Source organism: Colletes latitarsis, chromosome 9 (assembly GCF_051014445.1).
Source record: "Colletes latitarsis isolate SP2378_abdomen chromosome 9, iyColLati1, whole genome shotgun sequence".
In the NCBI taxonomy this organism is placed as follows: Eukaryota; Metazoa; Arthropoda; class Insecta; order Hymenoptera; family Colletidae; genus Colletes; species Colletes latitarsis.
The window spans coordinates 17,345,472-17,364,745 of record NC_135142.1 but is presented as its reverse complement, the minus strand read 5'-3'; the positions used below and the strand labels follow the sequence as shown (position 1 = coordinate 17,364,745).

General features: G+C 36.1%; 2 protein-coding genes and 1 pseudogene across 4 annotated transcripts in view; 2 read left to right on the top strand and 1 right to left on the bottom strand.

The window, feature by feature from the left end:
- LOC143345741 (mannosyl-oligosaccharide 1,2-alpha-mannosidase IA-like) overlaps nt 1-19,274 on the top strand; it is an 831,836-nt gene that overhangs the window by 646,535 nt on the left and 166,027 nt on the right. The window lies entirely within an intron of this gene.
- On the top strand, nt 7,974-8,920 carry LOC143345746 (uncharacterized). Its single transcript, XM_076773122.1, has 3 exons — nt 7,974-8,368; nt 8,491-8,623; nt 8,831-8,920. The coding sequence occupies exons 1-3, from the start codon at nt 8,304-8,306 to the stop codon at nt 8,879-8,881; spliced, it is 249 nt and encodes an 82-aa protein (XP_076629237.1). The 5' UTR covers nt 7,974-8,303; the 3' UTR covers nt 8,882-8,920.
- Nucleotides 10,764-13,831, bottom strand: LOC143345744 (uncharacterized; annotated as a pseudogene).

The following is a 19,274-nucleotide window of genomic DNA, read 5'->3' as shown; positions in this document are numbered from 1 at the left end:
CTAAATATGAAAACGGGCCGATATAAAAAATACGTATTTCTTATTTTTCGGTCCTTTAAAACATATTCAAAATTCAGAAAAATCGGAGGCGGACACCTAAAAAACCTTCCTTGGGAGTTTTTTTCCCAGGGCCAGCCACCTTCGCCTTCTAAACGAACGACGCCACACGCAACATTGTTGGCATCGACATCGACACTCTTCCATAAACAATCATTCGATTCCAAGCACTCGTTACTCACTTATGGATTTGTTTCACTCACACCACTCATGATTCACGCACACACACCACAAGCATATAACATTGTTTGGTATTCTATACCTCCTTCTTTCTATCTGTGTATAAGCTATTACGTCAGTCGATTATTTGACCTAATGTATCGTTATATAAACTGTACGATAAACATTTCATGTTAATACACATACACCAATCTAAATATTACTTTATTATTATGCTACACGAATCTCAATATTGTGGAGCTTACAAGATAGTTCGGAAATAGATGTTTTAATTAATTTGCATTTATGATGGAGGAATTATAATCATTCATCTAACGGCAAAAATGAAGAATCTAGAAGCGAACTGAGGGTAAAAGCGATCTAGAAACGTGCCAAATAATAAGCCAAAAATTGATGTGTATTATGACGAATCACAATAGATTGATATAATAAATACGTTTTGAAATGCAATTGAGTTATTATCGACAACTTCGAAGTAGATTGGCAGGTAAACTGTCAAGGATAATGAAACAGAGTAAAGAAATACAGGAACATAATAGATGACGCTATTCAACGTAACACACACGTTCAGGTGAGTATATGTTCCCGCAGAAAGATACAATTTCTTATATTTCTTGTATAATATTACCCACTCTGTGACATACTAACTTATCGCTATAAAGTTAGATATTTTTTAAATTCTAGTCATTTACCCTGGTTTATAATATTTTTGGGATATATTTAGCAATACAAAATCATTGTTTCCAAAATGTGTGTTCCATCGTAACTCAAAATATGGCTCAACATATTTCGATAAAATTTTGTATCCGAGTGGTTTTTTCTATTTTTGGGGAGTAAGATATTTTATATTGGTATATTAGTGTCTATGTAACTAATAATCAGTTGCGTGAGTTACACATTTGTAGTACCTTCCACTTTCAGTCGATTCTACGTCCTTTGATAGCCTCCGTTTCTGGTTCCTGATTTTGTTCCAATATAATATTTATTGTAATTCAGGGACATCGTGTTCTGAAAATAATTTTATTTATCATTATTCTATCTGCTGTATTAAACACATGTTTTAATTTTTTGGAAATATTTCATGAAGGATAAATGGCGTATTCTTAAAAATTTCTGATTGGTGAACTAAACATGTCCTTCACCTCGGTTTCTATAATCATTTATGCACTTCAACAAAAGACATAATAAATTTCTGAAAACAAGGTGTATTCAAAGGGCACTTAATTAATGGTTTGATTTCGTTAAAATGTTTCTATAATGTTTTAAATTGTTTGATACCATGGCTGGATCGAGAGGGAAACGACTTTCTCATGTAGTAAATTTATATCGTATTATACAGTTTCTACAAGAAATTCTATATAGTCGTACAGTATAGTACAACATTAACAGTATAGTAATTGAAAGTACATTTTACGTCAACACGGTAAGAAAAGTCACAATAAAAATATGATTAAAGTCGTCGTAACCGTTTCCAAAATAGACTTATTGAAATTTTTATATATGTTACGTATTTATGCTACCAGAAATGAATTCTTAGAATAATTTACTGTATATTTACACTTTACACAGTTTTATAATATAACACATGAATTGACAATGATTTGCACTGAGGGGGCCGGTGGGGGTTCAATCAAGATATGTTTTACTTGTGGGTTAAGTGCCACGCGATATGATCCATTTACCTCGGAGGTTCAAAACGAACTGTGTAACTGCTTCTAATTGTGTCTCTCCTCCTGGTCACTGAGGAATATATACATATACACGCCCTTAACATAACAGAAAGGGAGAGAAAAGAGACAGACCAGAATGATGGACAATTGGAAATGAAAAATAGTCACACGCCAAGTGTTAACCAGGACGCCCAGAAATCACGCGCGATCCTGGGAAAATGGGAAAAAAATAGAAAGCTTAAGGTTACCTTTTCACGCATTTCATTCATTGAACGGCTGCCACAGCACTATTATTGGTGTCAATATACCATACGTACAATCAATATCTTCCGACATCGACATTGTTCCTATCTCTTGTTTGTTAATTAGGATATAAGACAACATTGTGGTAGAGGTAAGAACATCTGCTCCGTGAAACGGCGATATTAATACTGTGAATTAATAGTAGGAGTGAATATTCTGTATTCCCTAGCGGAAAAGTTCGAAGAAAATGGAAAGCATTACATATTAATCAGTTTCATGACTTTTTGCGTCCTTATTTCAAGCTGGCGCGACAAACAGCAATTATATCGATTGGATCTCACGCGAGAGGATATCAATTATGGTATTAGAAATTAATGTCTCTATGTATGTAATCCTTTAATTATAGGGAACTGAACGACGGCACTATGAATAAAATAAAATACGAGGTGTAATCGAACGATGCCTTCTGTTTCGAACACAGATGTTCTTTAACAGTTGTCGAGGAGATGGAAGCTTTTGCAAAATATTTCACATTTTACTATGTCTTGTTACGTATTACTGCTCTATGGCCTTACGATAACTCAATTCCTATAATAATTCAAAGAACGATTTTTAGTATCATTATGATGCTGTGCTTAGTACTCCAGGTATCAAAATCATATTTTTATTTCCATATTACTGTGACATTCCATCGAATGCTTGTACATATGTGTATATGTATACGATTCATCATACTTTCTTTGCCTTATTCGAGAACGGGAAAGCCTTTCGTTTCAGTATCCTTTTGTGGTCCAAACACAATGTTGTTACATAATATACTTTAAATTGTTACGCATGCCGAACGTTTCGTTCCCCAACTTTTCCGTACAACTTGCGTGCATTAGGAAATCGCCTTACTACTTACCTACACTTTGGAATGTAGAGTCAGTTCCTACGACATGCAGCTGCTCGAAGATTATCAAATATCCACAATTTTGATAGTCGGTTGCATCTCGTGAGATCGAGCTACAGTACCCTTTCGTATCAATATTAAAACATATAGAATTCGTGAACCGGTATAAATTCTATTATGGCAATTATTTTTAACTGTTCGCACCCCGCATCGCCAGTGCGTCAACACCGTACACAGTCGTTTAGGTAATTATACAATTCTTTTATCACGACATAACTTACACTGAACACTTGTAAATTACTTGTTGCTTTAAGAATATATAGTTTTATTATTAAATCAGAGTTACTCAACTACTTAAACCCGTCATTACATAAAACGATTATTATTCGTTAAACGAACCCACAATAATATAACTTTGACGCTTGAGTTATATTATAATTAATAATTGAAAGTTACGGGGTCAACTAACATATCCTAAATCCAAATACGAATTCTTACAACCTAGCGGTTCCTCGATTACGCATCGAGTTCGTTTGCGTGTATTCCAACCTCCCCGATTTCGCATCGGGTTCGTTCACGGCGATTCATCCTCCTACGGCTCCCTAGTTTCGCACCAGGTTCGTCCGTGTATCTTACTAACAAATTGATACCATATTCCGTAGTCTCTCTCGCACTCGCAGGCCACGCGCGCTGCACGGCCCTGACTCGTAACAAAATGAACGTAACTTGTATTTCTTTTTTTATTTCAATTTTCACATAACAATAATATTCATAATAACATGCCTGTTATGCTAGTAGCTTATATTAACTTCGTCATTTGTAATCGTGATGTCTATAACTGTTAATTAAGTAATCAAACATGTTTCAGTTGAAGACTCTCTCAAATGCCGAGATAACGCTCAACAACATATTAACGACATTAACACTCAGCTGTCCTTTGGCATTGTTCGTCGTACGATATCTCGGTCTTATGACTACCTTCCCATCTGTAAGTGACCAACTCCCGAAATTGATTTATTTTTCAATTTTGCGGCATGATGGAGTCCCTTATACGCGTATAGATTTATGATCAGTCCTTGGTAGTCCATTATTCCAAGATGGGAGAAGAGATATCGATGTTGGTTTCGAACAAAATATTCATTCCAAATTCTTCATACGTCGAATCGACAACGTGTTCAACGCTTTAATACGTTGACCGCCATTAACTGGGGACTCGTAAAAATTAATTCTAAAGTTCAACTGTTAAGAAAAACAATTGTGAAATCGGAATCGTGAAATTCGATGAGGTTACAAACATAACTATTAGAACATATGTTAGATTAAGCAGTCTCCAACTGTCAAAGGGCAAATTATGAACTTGGTAGAAAATTGAATATTTTGGTCGAAGTGGTCCTGGTCTTCTATTTTCCAGTTCCACTCAAGCATGAGGAATTTAACTCTGTATGTACTGTGTAGAGGTGTTACGGTTTTTAACCTGTAGTGAACTATTGTGGCTCTCTGTGGGAGAGAAGTTCGCCAATCTCTGCTTTTAAGTGTAACGAGTGAAGTCTTAATATTTCAGCATTTCGTTCGGAAGTTGATTTTACACATTGCAATGTTCAACTAATTTGAACTTTTGTTCTGGCTTGTAATATCCGCTGTGTGATCTTTGTAGAATCGGTCGTTTTAAACGTAAATCTTTTTTAAAATTATTGAGTAACGTCACTGTGGCGGCTTTGTTGTAAGAGGGAATAATAAGCGTATTTACTAGACTAGAGGACTGATTACAGTATGACAATCCTACCAGGATCTGTTTTAGGCGTTAGGTTACTTTAAAGCCTGTATAAATTAAAACGAAAAAGTCGATCGAGCACTTGTGAGAGAGCGGCGGTGCCTCTGGTGGCGAGTACGGGAGTTGTCGCCATTACTTTTTATAACGACGCTCGATTCTGAGCAATATGAGGATTTACACGTTAATTAAAAACGCTAAGCTGAATTTATAATTGAAATATAGAAGAGTTTCAGAGAGAGACATAGAAGTTTTCGTAAAAATGTATTTATACTGCGTGAAGTTTCACACTTCAGCAATTTTTTGAACGTTGATGCCATATGTAATAAATACTCCCTGTAGAAAGACCACATTCAACTTCCAGCGGGTTTAGTTTTCATATATTTCTTCACTTTCCTCAGAAAACATGCATTTTTATCAAATTTAATGTTTTCCAAAGGTCAAAGGTATTGGAGAAATTTTATTGCGGATTTATGTTTAAGATGATAAGCTCTACAGGATCAACGAATATTGCGGATCAAAATTCGTGTTGTTTTCCCGTTTCATAAGTAATTACATATTCGTTAAAGAGGCTCCTTTATGCCGCAGAATTTAAAAAACAATCGATTTCGAATCGAAAATTTTGCCTACAGATAGACTGAACGACAAAATTACGTTTGAATAATTTTCTGATACTGCAGTTGAGAGTGTGTTTTGCGAATGTAAACGCTGAAATCGAAACGTTGCAAAATCCAGATGAAGTACGCATTCTAATGGATCATATTGCTGCATCAAGGCGTATAATTGTAATCTTTGCCAGTAAGCCACTTCAAAAATGTATTTTTTTTTATAATCTGGAGAGAGTACTATACGAGTTTTTTTTCATTTTCTTTTATCGAGTATTAATAAGTCACGTGACTATCTTTATCGAACTCGGTCTATATCGAAATCCCTTTGGTGTGATAATCACGAATATATCGCGTATTCATACATATTATGTATGAGAATTATTTCCAGACTGTACTAACACAATGATTCTCCTGAATTCTAGCGTTGTCTTGTTTTACAATATCTTGCCTCACCCTTTCATTATTGTTCCCGAAACTATTAAACATTTTTGTACCTGAAGAAGCCAGACAACCCCATTATCTGCCCGCTCTCGGATTTTTCATTACTGATGAGAAATATGTTAATATTGTATCGGCATATGTCATATTGACATTTATATTGGGATTAATGGTGATAACATGCACCGAATCCGTGCTGGCTGTTTTTGCGCACTATGTATGTGGACTCTTCAAAATCACTAGGTACTCTATTCGATAAAGTCTATAAACGGTACATCATTCGTTCGACGGACTGTTTTCAAGAAATTATGAATTTTAATCTTTCCAGCTATCGATTAAAAAATGCTGTCGCCGAGGCAAACAAACATCCTAATGCCGCGAAACCTGACGCAATAAGTCACGCTACCATTCGAGCAGCTGTCATTATTCATATGAAATCAATCAAGTTGGTAACGTTTATTTAAAATTTTTCTTAATACACCTTATTCTAGACTTTAATGCTAAACATGCATTTGTGTTTCGTGCTTACCGTTTGGCAACCTATCGAATAATACCAAATATATACATGAACACAGAGTCATTGAGGAATCAGTAGGAGGAGCGATGGTCGCTTATTTAGTAGCGATATTAATGGTCATAGTATCCTTCGCTTTGAGTATGTATCGTGTAAGTATCGCTAGAATATCTTAATAGGCTGGATCAGACGAATGCTATTTTCAAATAATGAATGAACAATGATAACAACGCTCGCATCTATTTCATGAAATGAATTCGTTTACTGTAAGAATGGATGTGGCGTGGTAATGTTTATTGATTGTATGGCTACGGAATGTTTCGATTGAATCTATTGCAGAGCGAACGCAAAGTGTTTTGGAAATATTTGGCGAGGGATGAAGGAAGTGACTTTGGGTCAGAGCACTTGAGATTATCTTATGAGCGGAGAGCGCATGGCCACTCGGGGTTCCAGGCAAATGTGAGCGAATGCGTTTTTCGAATGGTTAATGACTGTGTCCATGGTGAACGTAATAAAGTAAAAGAGAGAATGGAAGATAGGGTGGAAGAATATAAAGTCGAAGAAGGATGAGGGATTTGTTGGTTAAGGCGACTATCGAACTAGCTACCTCTAATTATAAAGTTTATTGTATGAGAGATGTAGCCTCCCGTAGGTTATTATTAATATATTACCTCGCAATCTAACCAACTGTGGAAATTGATTGAATTTGACGAACTGTGAAAAGTGGCCGCATCTAACCGAGTCAACTGGCAACGATGTCTTTAACAGACTGGGCGTAACCGACTAAATTTAACTAACCGTGATTAACAGACTGAGTATTTGTCCTTCGACTCACCCGAATGTATTTCCGTCCTTACTCTAATATAAAAGAGTGAGAAAAAGAGACAGGACCGAATGACGGAAAAACGAAATTGGATAATATCTAATTGAGGGAAAGTTTAGTTCAAGCGGAAGAGAGTATTACAGGTGATGGGGCTCGCCTGGCCCGGGTCGGAGTGGTCTGAGGCCCAGGCGAGTCCTTGAAAGAAAACAGGCGCCTCGTACGGCTCTGGTCGCCAAGTGTCTAACAGGACGACCAGGCTCGTGCGAGACTCTGGAAAAATGGAAAAATAGAAAGCTTAAAATTATCCTTCCATTCCATTCCATTCATACTGTAGCATGGGTATAGTGGCGATACAATGGCCGCTACAAGGGTATAAGCTGCAGGAAAAGCGCGCAGCGGACAGAGCGTGTAGAGAGGCTTTAGCAAGTCGAGAGCGAGTTTAACGAGTTGAGAGCGTGGTTCCATGAGTATTTGTGGGTTTTTGTGAGTTGTTAGTCGTGAGAATTACCGTGAGTTAGATTTAAATTGCCCTTGTTATTTAGTAAACGTTATTCTTTAAGAAGCCTCCGAACCATTCATTTGTACCTCGATTCCCATCTACAAGGAATCTTCTACAAATAATTCCTACATTACGATGCCTTGATGTCAATTTAATTCATAACTCGTATCGTGTGTCAAGTATTTTCACAAATCGTAACTTTTATCGTGGAGCACTTGAACAGTCCAATATATACTATTGAAAAATAAAAACGCGGCGATTTCTTTCATAGTTACTTTTATTTTATGCAGTTACCTGTTTTCATTATTCTGAAATAAAATCAACCTGATATTACTAGCATGTACCAACATCATTTTCTTTCACAACATCTTTCAACACTAAAACACTCGAATCCTTTTACACAGAATTATTGTTCTAAGAGATCTTTACATTTTACAATTTCATTACATGAAACACTCTTTAGTATGTGCTTTCCGGCAAATTACTTAGGGTGCTTGAAATTTGTTTTTCATGCAAAATTTGTGTGACAGACTTTTCTAGTTTTCCTTGAATTCAATGAACCAGTGGAAGCTATCATTTCTCCCACGCTTTTTATCATCCAGCTGGTAATCATGTTCCTGAACAATTACAGTGGACAAAAAGTAATAGACGATAGTGGGGATGTTTTTATCGACACGTGAGTTTATATTCTGTTCAAGTTATTGCTTGCATCGAAATATGTATTTCCAATTAGTTTATGCAATATTTATCGATAATACGTGACGGGAACAAGAAAGTAGTGACTATTTATCAAAACAGGTACAACACGTTGTGGTATCGCACTCCGCTAAGTATGCAGAGAATGCTTTTACTGATCATGCGAAGAAGTGCTATCAATTGCGAGTGTAATCTTTCGGGTTTATTTATTCCATCCTACGAGGGCTTTGCGACGGTAATTATTTGCGCATCAAGATGTGTATACAGACTGGAGATAGTCAAATTTTATTCACGAATAAAATTTATGGATTCATTCGTAAACTTGATGATCTGTCGATGGATTCTACTTAACGAATGAATTTGAAATTTGTATTCTTTATTATGAAATTTGTCTAATTCTACTATAGAACGAAATTCTACATTAAAGTAATTTGTTTTTCAGATGATGAGTTCATCATTCTCGTACTTTACTGTTATGTATTCAGTTAAATAAAATTGTTATCAGCCATGATTATGACACTAATTATTATAAAGTAATGGCTCACAGAGTCATCCACGGTTACAGTGAGCATGCTATATAATGCAAAATTCCTTGTCTGTTACTTATTCTAGTGGTACTTGAGATTAACAGTGTTTTAAAGTTCATCATTTACGCAATGAATTCTCAATCTAACGGTTAACAATAAACATACTAAACTAGAAATCTGAAGTCTTTCTGTCAAGTCTGTCAAGTCTCTGTCATTATTCTTTGTCGCGCGGTAAGTAATTCGTCACTTGAAAATAGACACTAGGGAAGATAATTTAATGAATTGTGAGGGAAGAGAACCGTGGAATACTACAATTTCTTCGTACATTTGTTTCGGTATAATAATGTTGTTCCACTTTTGGTCTTTAAAAAGAAAATATTGACAGTTAAGTCTATGAGTTCGTGAGAATCAGTTACGACGATAATTATTCCGAGCGGTTTAGAAAGTAAGTATGCGGTCAGCGAAATTTCTGTTTTCTGTGTAATATATGTTCGTAATAGTGAATTATATTGAAGTTCTTTCTTGCTAACTGGATTGTTACTTTTTGTTTCAGGTAAGTCCCAAAAATTTAACGTAATCGAATTCGTAGCTAATTTCCAAGGAAATTTCTCATCACAAGGTATTTATAATAATTACTTGTTAACGCATTAGATCTTCTTAGCGGTTTTCTTTCTAATAAGTACTGAAGGTGAAAATGAACAGCAAATTCTGTTAATGATTATTTAATCATATGACATTGTTTGGTTTTCTATAGCGTATCAACTATTAGGCCAATCGTTTATTTCACCTAATGTATCGTTATATGTATAAACTGTTCGATGAACATTTCATGTTAATACACATACACCAATGTAAATATTACTTTATTATTATGCTACATGAATCTCAATATTGTGGTATATCTCGGTATGCGAATAAATCATCTAACGGTGAATATGAATAATCTAGAAGCGAACTCAGGGTAAAAGCGATCTAGAAACGTGTCAAATAATGAGCCAATAATTGATGTGTATTATAATGAATCACTATGGATTGATATAATAAATACGTTTTGAAATGCAACTGTGTTGTTATTGGCAAACTCGAAGTAGATTGACAGGTAAACTGTCAAGATTAATGAAGCAAAATAAAGAAATACAGGAACATAACAGATGTCGCTATTCAACCTGACTCACACGTTCAGATAAGTGACGTACTATCTTATCGCTATAAAGTTAGACATTTTTTAAATTCTAGACATTTTTCCTGGTTTATAATGTTTTTGGGATATGTTTAGCAATAGAAAATCACAAAATATTGTTTTCGTATAGCAACGATCATTTCCTTCTATTTATCGAATTAATAGGAAGAAATACAAACAACTACTGTAACCACTCCCAGATGTAAATTTAAGCAAGCGGATTGGTCAAACTACCGCAAAACAATAAAACAGAACACTCTTCTACTGGAAATTTCTAACAGTGAAAACCGCAAACGAATCAACGAGCTACTGGAAGAATTCGAAAAGCTAATTATTAACGCAGCCTCACATTTCGTTCCCAAAACTTCCAATAACAAATGTGACAAAAGTCTTTCCTGGCGGAACCAAGAATACGATAACGCAATAAGAAACAAAAAACATGCCTTCAACGTTTACAAGAAGCATAAGACTAACGCAAATCTAATTGAATTCAAATTTAGAAGAGCAATAGCAAGAAAAACCTTGAAATAAGCCAAATGAGTTGCCAGTTGGAGAAATCGCGTTGAAATTTGGAACAGATCCATAAAGAGGGGAACCTTATGTAAATGATCTGTTTTTCAAGAATTTTTTGTGAAAAATGTAATGCGTAGATTGATTTAAAATTTGAGGTATCATTTATTAATATTATAATGTAATATGAATATTTTTTTTAAACTTTAATTGTTAATAACAACGGTACAATGGCGGCTTGAAAATGGCATTTTGTAAATGCGCCGTGCAGCGTACAGGTTTCAAAAATGATCTGAACCAAAAAAAATTGTAGGAATTATTTGTATTAAATTCCCCGTAGGTGGGCGTCGAGGTATTAGATTAATTGTTGAAAAGGTCTTTTCAAAAACAATAACATTTATCACAGAAAAAATACAACTAACGCACGATGATACACAATTCACGCTGGAACTCTCGCGCAGTCTCGGAAAAAACCCTCTGCCTGCTGCGCGCTTTTCCTGCGGCTTATATTCATTCGCTCATTCATTTTCTTTCACTTCATTTCGTTCACCCTAGATGCAGTCATCAGCCATTCCAATGACGCATTCGGTCACGTTCGCCTCGATCCCTGGGTGGCCACTCGCTCTCCGTTCACACGATAATCTCAAGTACTCTGTCCCAAACACTTTTCTTTCACACCTCGGCCAGTCTTACCAAAACACGCTACGTTCGTTCTCCAAAGGATCCACTCGAAACATTCCTCAGCCATACCAGTTGATAAAAATTCACACGGCATATACCATACCTACAAAATGAAAATGGATTCTTTAGTTTATGGAAAAACGCTCAGCATGGCGATCTTTTTTTATTAAAATTTGCAAAATTGTAAGAGGATATGGTAAAGGATTCGTGGTAAAGTGCAGAAGACCGAGTTGAAAATTATACAGGGTGTTCGGCCACCCTTGGGAAAAATTTTAATGGGGGATTCTAGAGGCCAAAATACGACAAAAATCAAGAATACCAATTTGTCGATGGAGGTTTCGTTATAAAGTTCTTAACGTTTACAGTTCCGCTTGTACTGAATTTTTTTCTCGAAAATGCGCAAGAAATCGGGAGTATGTCTATTGACCAAAAATGATTGCAATTGACCCCCGTAACCGAAAATAATTTTTCCAAAACGATTTGAAATTTTTTTTTTTCGTCGGAGAATTTCACACCTTTTCGAATTTTTGTCTCGAAAGTGCGTAGGATTTCGGGGGTATGTCTAATGACCAAAAATGATTGTAATTGAGCCCCGCAACCATTTTTTCAGAAAGCTTTGAAATTTTTCAATTTAATTTTTTAATAACTTTTTAATGAAGCCTCAGTCAAGAAATTTATATTCTTGATTTTCGTTTTATTTTGGCCTCTAGAATCTCCCATTAAAATTTTTCCCAGGGGTGGCCGAACACCCTGTATACAAGTTTATTCGTCTTTCTTCGACGACGACCTGGACGAGACTGCCTACCGGTTGTCCAAACATTCGGTCATTGCCGACGAATCGGCATCTCTTAAAAGAACTGCGTCGCGTTCACGCGGCGTGACATAAAGCTCTTCCCGCGGCGCGCGGTCGCCTTTGACCTACTGCCACATGTACATGGCAGCTGGTCGGCCAACGTCGTACAAAATTGCAAAAATGGCGAAGTTTTGAAGAAAAAAAGGATTTTTTTTTATGAACTATTGTTAATATCAGTGTTTTAAATAAAAAAATAAAAAATCGGAGCTCGTCATGCTGAGGCTAATTATTTATAGAATATTTTTGCCAAGTTTCATAAAGTTCGAGTGATTAGTTTTTGAGCTTTGTTACACGACGTGCGAAATTTTACGATTCGAGAAAAACGCGTTCAAAGTTTGAGTAACAGAAAAATCGTGAAAGATTCGTAATTCATTTTAACTTACCGCAGTTTTTTACTAATCTGCGATTCCAGGGCCATAGAACAGATCTTTCACTTCTTCGAAAAGTTGTGCTTTAGCCATTTTTTCTACTTTTAGAGAAGCGCGAGCCTCTTTTGTGCAATGAAGACTGCGGCGCTCCTGCTGTTTAATACGGCGTTTATTTTCATTATCAGTGAATGTTTTGCTCTGCTGTCCAATTATTATAGTGAGCTCTTACATTGTTTGAAGGACGAACGAAAATCTTTCGTTGAATATACCGGCAGCCAAAAAAGCAGCTAATTCAATAATTTTTATGCCACAATTGAGATGCTTAGGAGCTAAACGCCAAATGATGGCGTTAAAGCTGTCGTTAGCATTTTGTGTATGGCCACCTAAACATCTCTCCAACAGATCATCTCGTGACAAATCTTTATAAATTGGACGAATATGTTTTTGCACATCTTCATGTAATGGAGGTAGATGGTCAAACTCTTGTCCCAAGGCTTGTGTGCAACACGCCATGTACAGCACGAATCGGCGCCGGGAGGACAGTCGTCGTTGCTGCGGTTTCTCATTTGTTGAAGACAGATGATAAAATGTTGCCATTATCGCCTTTCTCATCTCAATAACAGAATCACTGTTACGCCTGATAGCGAGACCGTAGTATTTTGTCAATTTTTTTATTAACACATCGGACAACTTTCCTTTCCCTCCTAATTTTGCAGTGTTCTTTACATTGCGCAACCGACTGCCCATCCTCTTCTCCACATGTCCAATGCATTCGTTCTTTTTAATTTTGAACTCATGACTATACGGTTCAATATCCAAAATTGCCTTGAACGTTTTAGCGTCACCGTCTCCTATGTAATTACTATAACGTACTTCGTGTAATTGTTCAGAGCGGAGAAACATTTCTATGACGGCATCTACTTCCATCTTACCCGAAGAGCCACTGTGATTCACTGTACAATGTCCATCTTCTTTATGTTTCAAATATTCGGGGTGTTTTTTATTATTTTTGTAATATGTACATGTCTGACAATAACTACTTTTTACCAATAAATCGATGACTTTCCCTGTGTTATAACCAATGAGCGTCGTTACACCGTAGAGTGAAGAAAATCGTCGTTTTTTCCAAGAACCATCTCCAGATACTTTAAGATTTAAGAAGGATTGTTCCTTTTTTTCATTATGTGTCATTAAACATTTTTTGCAGTGAAGTATATATATGCTGTATAATGCCGTCATAAGCACGTACACTCAATTCATAGCCTAAATCCATCATGCTGCAAAAGATATTTATACCTTTACGTGCAACACCTAACAAACGCATCGCGAACACAATTCTGCGGTTAATTTCAAAACTGTTGTTTATAAAAGGTCCCGAATTAATTAAAGTAGCCCCACACGCACATGTAGCGGCGATTTTAAACCCCAATCCACGATTGCCTGCTTCTCCAAAGGTTTGTTTTCGTTTACATGTTTCGCACATAGAAATATCCGAAATTACACCAAAAACACTGATAAATTCTACAATCAGGTAACAGTGTGTAAAATTAGTAACTATATCTGCTGACGTAGTTTTTATATTTTTAGCAGAAGAGCTCGTTCCTTCGCCTCCGTTCGCTTTTTCACTTTCTGTTTCAACACTCCTCAAGTCAAATTTTTTAGGAGCTTTTCGTCCTTTCGGACGATTTGAACGATAATTAGGATTATCATCTTGCACTTTTCGACTCATTTTCACTATTGAATACACGGTACCTTGGAGTTACTTCTATATTTCTACAATGTCTGTTTCTGAGCGTTCTGAGCATTCTGAGCTACTTCTTTCGTAAATGTTTCGTCCGGTCAGCTCGGGGTTTTCGAGCATCACTTCAACATCCGAAGTGATCATTCAAAAATCTAAAGGTTCAATCGTTCCGTGAACACTCGTCTTCGGACATTCGAAGTGATCGTTCAGAATCTTAAAGTTCAAATCGTTCCATGAACTACTCATTATTCGAACATCAATTTCGGAAAAATCATAGTCAAGTCTCATCGTAAAAATTACAACTTCCGATTAATAGAACTAGTCGCTCAATATTAATTTGGCGAACGACGGCCAAGGAACCCGCGTACCGCGTCGGTTAGAGGACTTTACAACCCCTCTGAAATTAAAAGAAATTTCACGCGGCTACCTGACCAGTACCCGACGCGACGGTACGTTTCAGTAAAAGTTTTTATTCCACAGTCAGCAGAACGATCGCTTCTCCTCGGGAAGATTGCGCTCTCCTCTCTTTCCGAAATCGACACCTCATATCTTTTAAACCTAAACATCCGTCACCCGACTGCGGCGATCGCCCCAACGATCGCTTACGCAACCATAAGACCAAGCGTCCGACGAGCATTCGACCACCCGAGACGCTGCGCCCAATACAACCGTTTACTTTATTTTGAAAATAAGGTAAAAAGAAATTTCTGATCATTTTCTAACTTTTTTTTATCTTATTCCGGAGAAAATTTCCTATCAATTTAAGCAAACAAAAATTGCTCCAAAATTTCATTTTACATGACGTTCCCCCCTAAAGTAACGAATGCTTCTTGCAGTTAGAATAGTATTGCTTTACCTTCCATAAATTCTATTTTAGTCCTGTTTGTGACAGTCCCGTTACACATTTGTAGCACTTCCAGTCAATTCCTCATCCTTCAATATCCTCTATTTCAGTTTTTTTACTATAATCTAATAAAATATTTATTGTAATTCAGAGACATCGTATCCTCAACAGAATTTTATTTATCATTGTTATATCTGTTGTACCAAACAGAAGTTTTAATTTTTTGGAATTATTTCATGAGGGATAAATAACGTATTCTTCAAAATTTTTGATTGATGAACTCAACATGTCCTTCACCTCGGTTTCTATCATCAAGAAAACGGAGTGTATTGAAAGGGCAGCTATTTAATCGTTTGATTTTATTAAAATGTTTCTGTAAAGTTTTAAATTGTTTGATAACATGGCTGAATTGAAAGAGATATGACTTTCTAATGCAGTAAATTTATATGGTATTATACAGTTTCTACAGAAATTCTGTATAGTCGTACAGTATAGTACAACATTAACAGTATAGTAATTGAATGTATACTTTGCGTCAAAACGGTAAGAAAAGACACAATAAAAATATGATTAAAGTCGACGTACCGTTTCCAAAAAAGACTTATTGAAATTTTTATATATGTTACGTATTTATGCTACCAGAAATGAATTCTTAGAATAATTTACAGTATATTTACACTTTACACAGTTTTATAATATAACACATGAATTGACAATGATTTGCACTGATGGGGCCGGTGGGGGTTTAATCAAGATATGTTTTACTTGTGGATTAAGTGCCACGCGATATGATCCAATTACCTCGGTTGGTCAAAATGAACTGTGTAACTGCTTTTAACTGTATCCCTCCTCCTGGTCACCGAGAAATATACATATACACGCCCTTAACCTAACAGAAGGGGAGAGAAAAGAGACAGACTAGAATGATGGACAATTGGAAATGAAAAATAGTCACACGCCAAGTGTTAACCAGGACGCCCAGAAATCATACACGACCCTGGGAAAATGGAAAAAAAATAGAAAGCTTAAGGTTACCTTTTCTCGCATTTCAGTCATTGAACGGCTGCCACAGCACTATTACTGGCGTCAATATACCATATGTACAATCAATATCTTTCGACATCGACATTGTTCCTATCTCTTGTCTGTTAATTAGGATATAAGACAACATAGTGGTAAAGGTAAGAACATCTGCTCCGCGAAACTGCGATATTAATACTGTGAATTAATCGTGGGTGTGAATATTCTGTGTCCTCTAGCGGAGAAGCTCTAAGAAAATGGAAAGCATTACATATTAATCAGTGTCATGACTTTTTGCGTCCTTATTTCAAGCTGCCGCGACAAACAGCAATTATATCGATTGGATCTCACGCGAGAGGATATCAATTATGATATTAGAAATTAATGTCTCTATGTATGTAATCCTTTAATTATAGGGAACTGAACGACGGCACTATGAATAAAATAAAATACGAGGTGTAACGGACGATGCCTTCTGTTTCGAAGTCAGACGTTCTTTAACAGTTGACGAGGAGATGGAAGCTTTTGCAAAATATTTCACATTATACTACGTCTTGTTACGTATTACTGCTCTATGGCCTTACGATAATTCATTTCCTATAATAATTCAAAGAACGATTTTTAGTATCATTATGATGCTGAGCTTAGTACTCCAGGTATCAAAATCATATTTTTATTTCCATATTGCTGTGACATTTCATCGAATGCTTGTACATATGTATACTGGGTGTTCGGCCAGCCCTAGGAAAAATTTTAACGGGAAGTTCTAGTGATGGAGGCTTCATCAAAAAGTTATTAACAATTAAATTAAAAAATTTCAAATCGCTCTGGGAAAATTATTTACGGTTGTGGGAGTCAATTACAATCATTTTTGGTAAATACACATACCTCCGAAATCCTATCCACTTTCGAGAAAAAAATTCGAGGTGCGAAGTTTTTCGACGGAATAAGAAATTTCAAAACGTTCTAAAAAAATTATTTTCTGTTGCGGGAGTTAATTACAATCATTTTTGGTGAATAGTCATACTCCTGTAATTTTGCGCATTTTCGAGAAAAAAATTTAGTACGGGCGGAACTTTAAATGTTAATAATTTTTTAACGAAGTCTCCATCAATAAATTGGTATTCTTGATTTTCGTCTTATTTTGGCCTCCAGAAAGCCCCATTAAAATTTTTCCCAGAGGTGGCTGCATACCCTGTATGCAGGCTGTCCCATGTAACACTTTTCGCGATTTTTTAAGTACTTGCGATAATTTGACAAAAAAATATTTGAGACAAAAGCTGATCAGTTTTCGATTGGCTATACATTTCAATAAAAAAAAGTTCGAATTCTTTTTTTTATTATTGTTGGGGCCACCTTCATTTTTTTAAATGGCACTTTGTATTTTTGACTTGACAGTATTGTAACCCGTATCAAAATGAATTCAACGACTTAGTATATCATGACCTTCGGATGACATTGAAAGTAAAGAAATGAAAATTTCAGCAAATAATGAGAATCTGTTTGAAAGAGTGATAATAGTATGTGTTTTTTATTATGACTCGAAATTACATTTGATTAATTAACTTCGACTAAACGAGCACAAACGGTGCCGTGAAAAAATCACATCAAATTTTCGAATTGAAGTCCATGATATACGATTCGTCATACTTTCTTATCTTTATTCGAGAACGGGTAGGCCTTTCGTTTTAACACTAGATTTACGGACACTCGTTGCGCATATTTTTATTATAATTCGCTACGTTGACACTTGCATTAAAATGCAGTTTTTCTTTTAATTAGAGGATACATCCATATCATTACTTCAATTCAATTCAACATAAATTGCTAACAAATAATATTTATGAGTCTTACAACGTTATGTTTAGAATCTGAATGCGTCAAATTGACGCGTACCGTAAACCTAGTGTTAAGTTCCTTTTATGGTCCAAACACAATGTTGTTACATAATATAATACTTTAAATTGTTATGCATGCCGAACGTTTCGTTCCCCAACTTCTCCGTACAACTTGCGTGCATTAGGAAAACGCCCTGCTACTTATCCCCCACAGATTTTTTAGGTATACATATAAACCCCGCGATTTCCTTACTCGGGGGATCAGAATCGTACAGTTACGTTTAGAGTTAACATCACGTCTGGTTACACTGTCCACAATTTTGATAGTCGGTTGCATCTCGTGAGATCGGGCTACAGTACACATTCGTATCAATATTAAAACATATAGAATTCGTGAACCGGTATAAATTCTATTACGGCAATTATTTTTAACTATTCGCAGCCCGCATCGCCAGTGCGTCAACACCGTACACAGTCGTTTAGGTAATTATACAATTCTTTTATCGCGACATAACTTACACAGAACACTTGTAAATTACTTGTTGCTTTAAGTATATATACAAGGTGGGGCAGTAACTATTAGCACCTCAGATATCTTCGAAACTATAAGTTTCACAGGAATATTTGCTAAAGTAAATTGCACAGTACGAAAGGCGCTATTGGGTGGCGATAATAGTTTTTTTGCAGGTGGAGGTACTTCGGACATTTGAAGGTCACATCCATTTTTTTAAATGGATCCGTATGTTTTTGCTTCCGTATCACGATAGAGGATCTTAAAACGAATTCAACGACCTATTACACAAGGTCATTGAAGGTCATAGAAAGTAGAGAAAGGCGATAATACTTACGGTTTTGATAGTAAATGAAACATGTTTATAGTAGGTGTTCGAAATGATGACCATCACTGTCAATGCACCGTTGGATTCTTTTTACGATTGATTGACTTGCAAGTCTTACAGCGTCAGAACTTATTGATGCACAGGCTGCAATAATTCGCTGTTGCATATCGTGAGATGTAGTTGGTACTTCTTTGTACACTTTCTCTTTCAGTGTTCTCCACAGAAAGAAATCTAAAGGTGTTATGTCTGGTGAACGAGCTGGCCACGATATTGGACCGCCGCGTCCAATTCAACGATTTCGAAATTTTTCATCGAGTTCCCTTCGCGCAATCGATGAATAATGTGCTGGGCATCCATCATGTTGATACCACATGGTTTGTCGTGTAAATAAAGGTAACTCTTCTGGCAAAAGACCCAATGTATCCTTAATAAAATTAGCATAGACGTTGCCATTCAAATTTCCATTGATAAAATAAGGTCCAATA

What these genes read in the sequence shown, in the direction of transcription:
- LOC143345746 (XM_076773122.1), top strand. Translation starts at nt 8,304, where the DNA reads ATGTTCCTGAACAATTACAGTGGACAAAAAGTAATAGACGATAGTGGG. An exon ending in GGGGATGTTTTTATCGACAC is followed by an intron (nt 8,369 to 8,490) that starts GTGAGTTTATAT and finishes TTATCAAAACAG; the next exon opens with GTACAACACGTTGTGGTATC. An exon ending in CCTACGAGGGCTTTGCGACG is followed by an intron (nt 8,624 to 8,830) that starts GTAATTATTTGC and finishes TTTGTTTTTCAG; the next exon opens with ATGATGAGTTCATCATTCTC.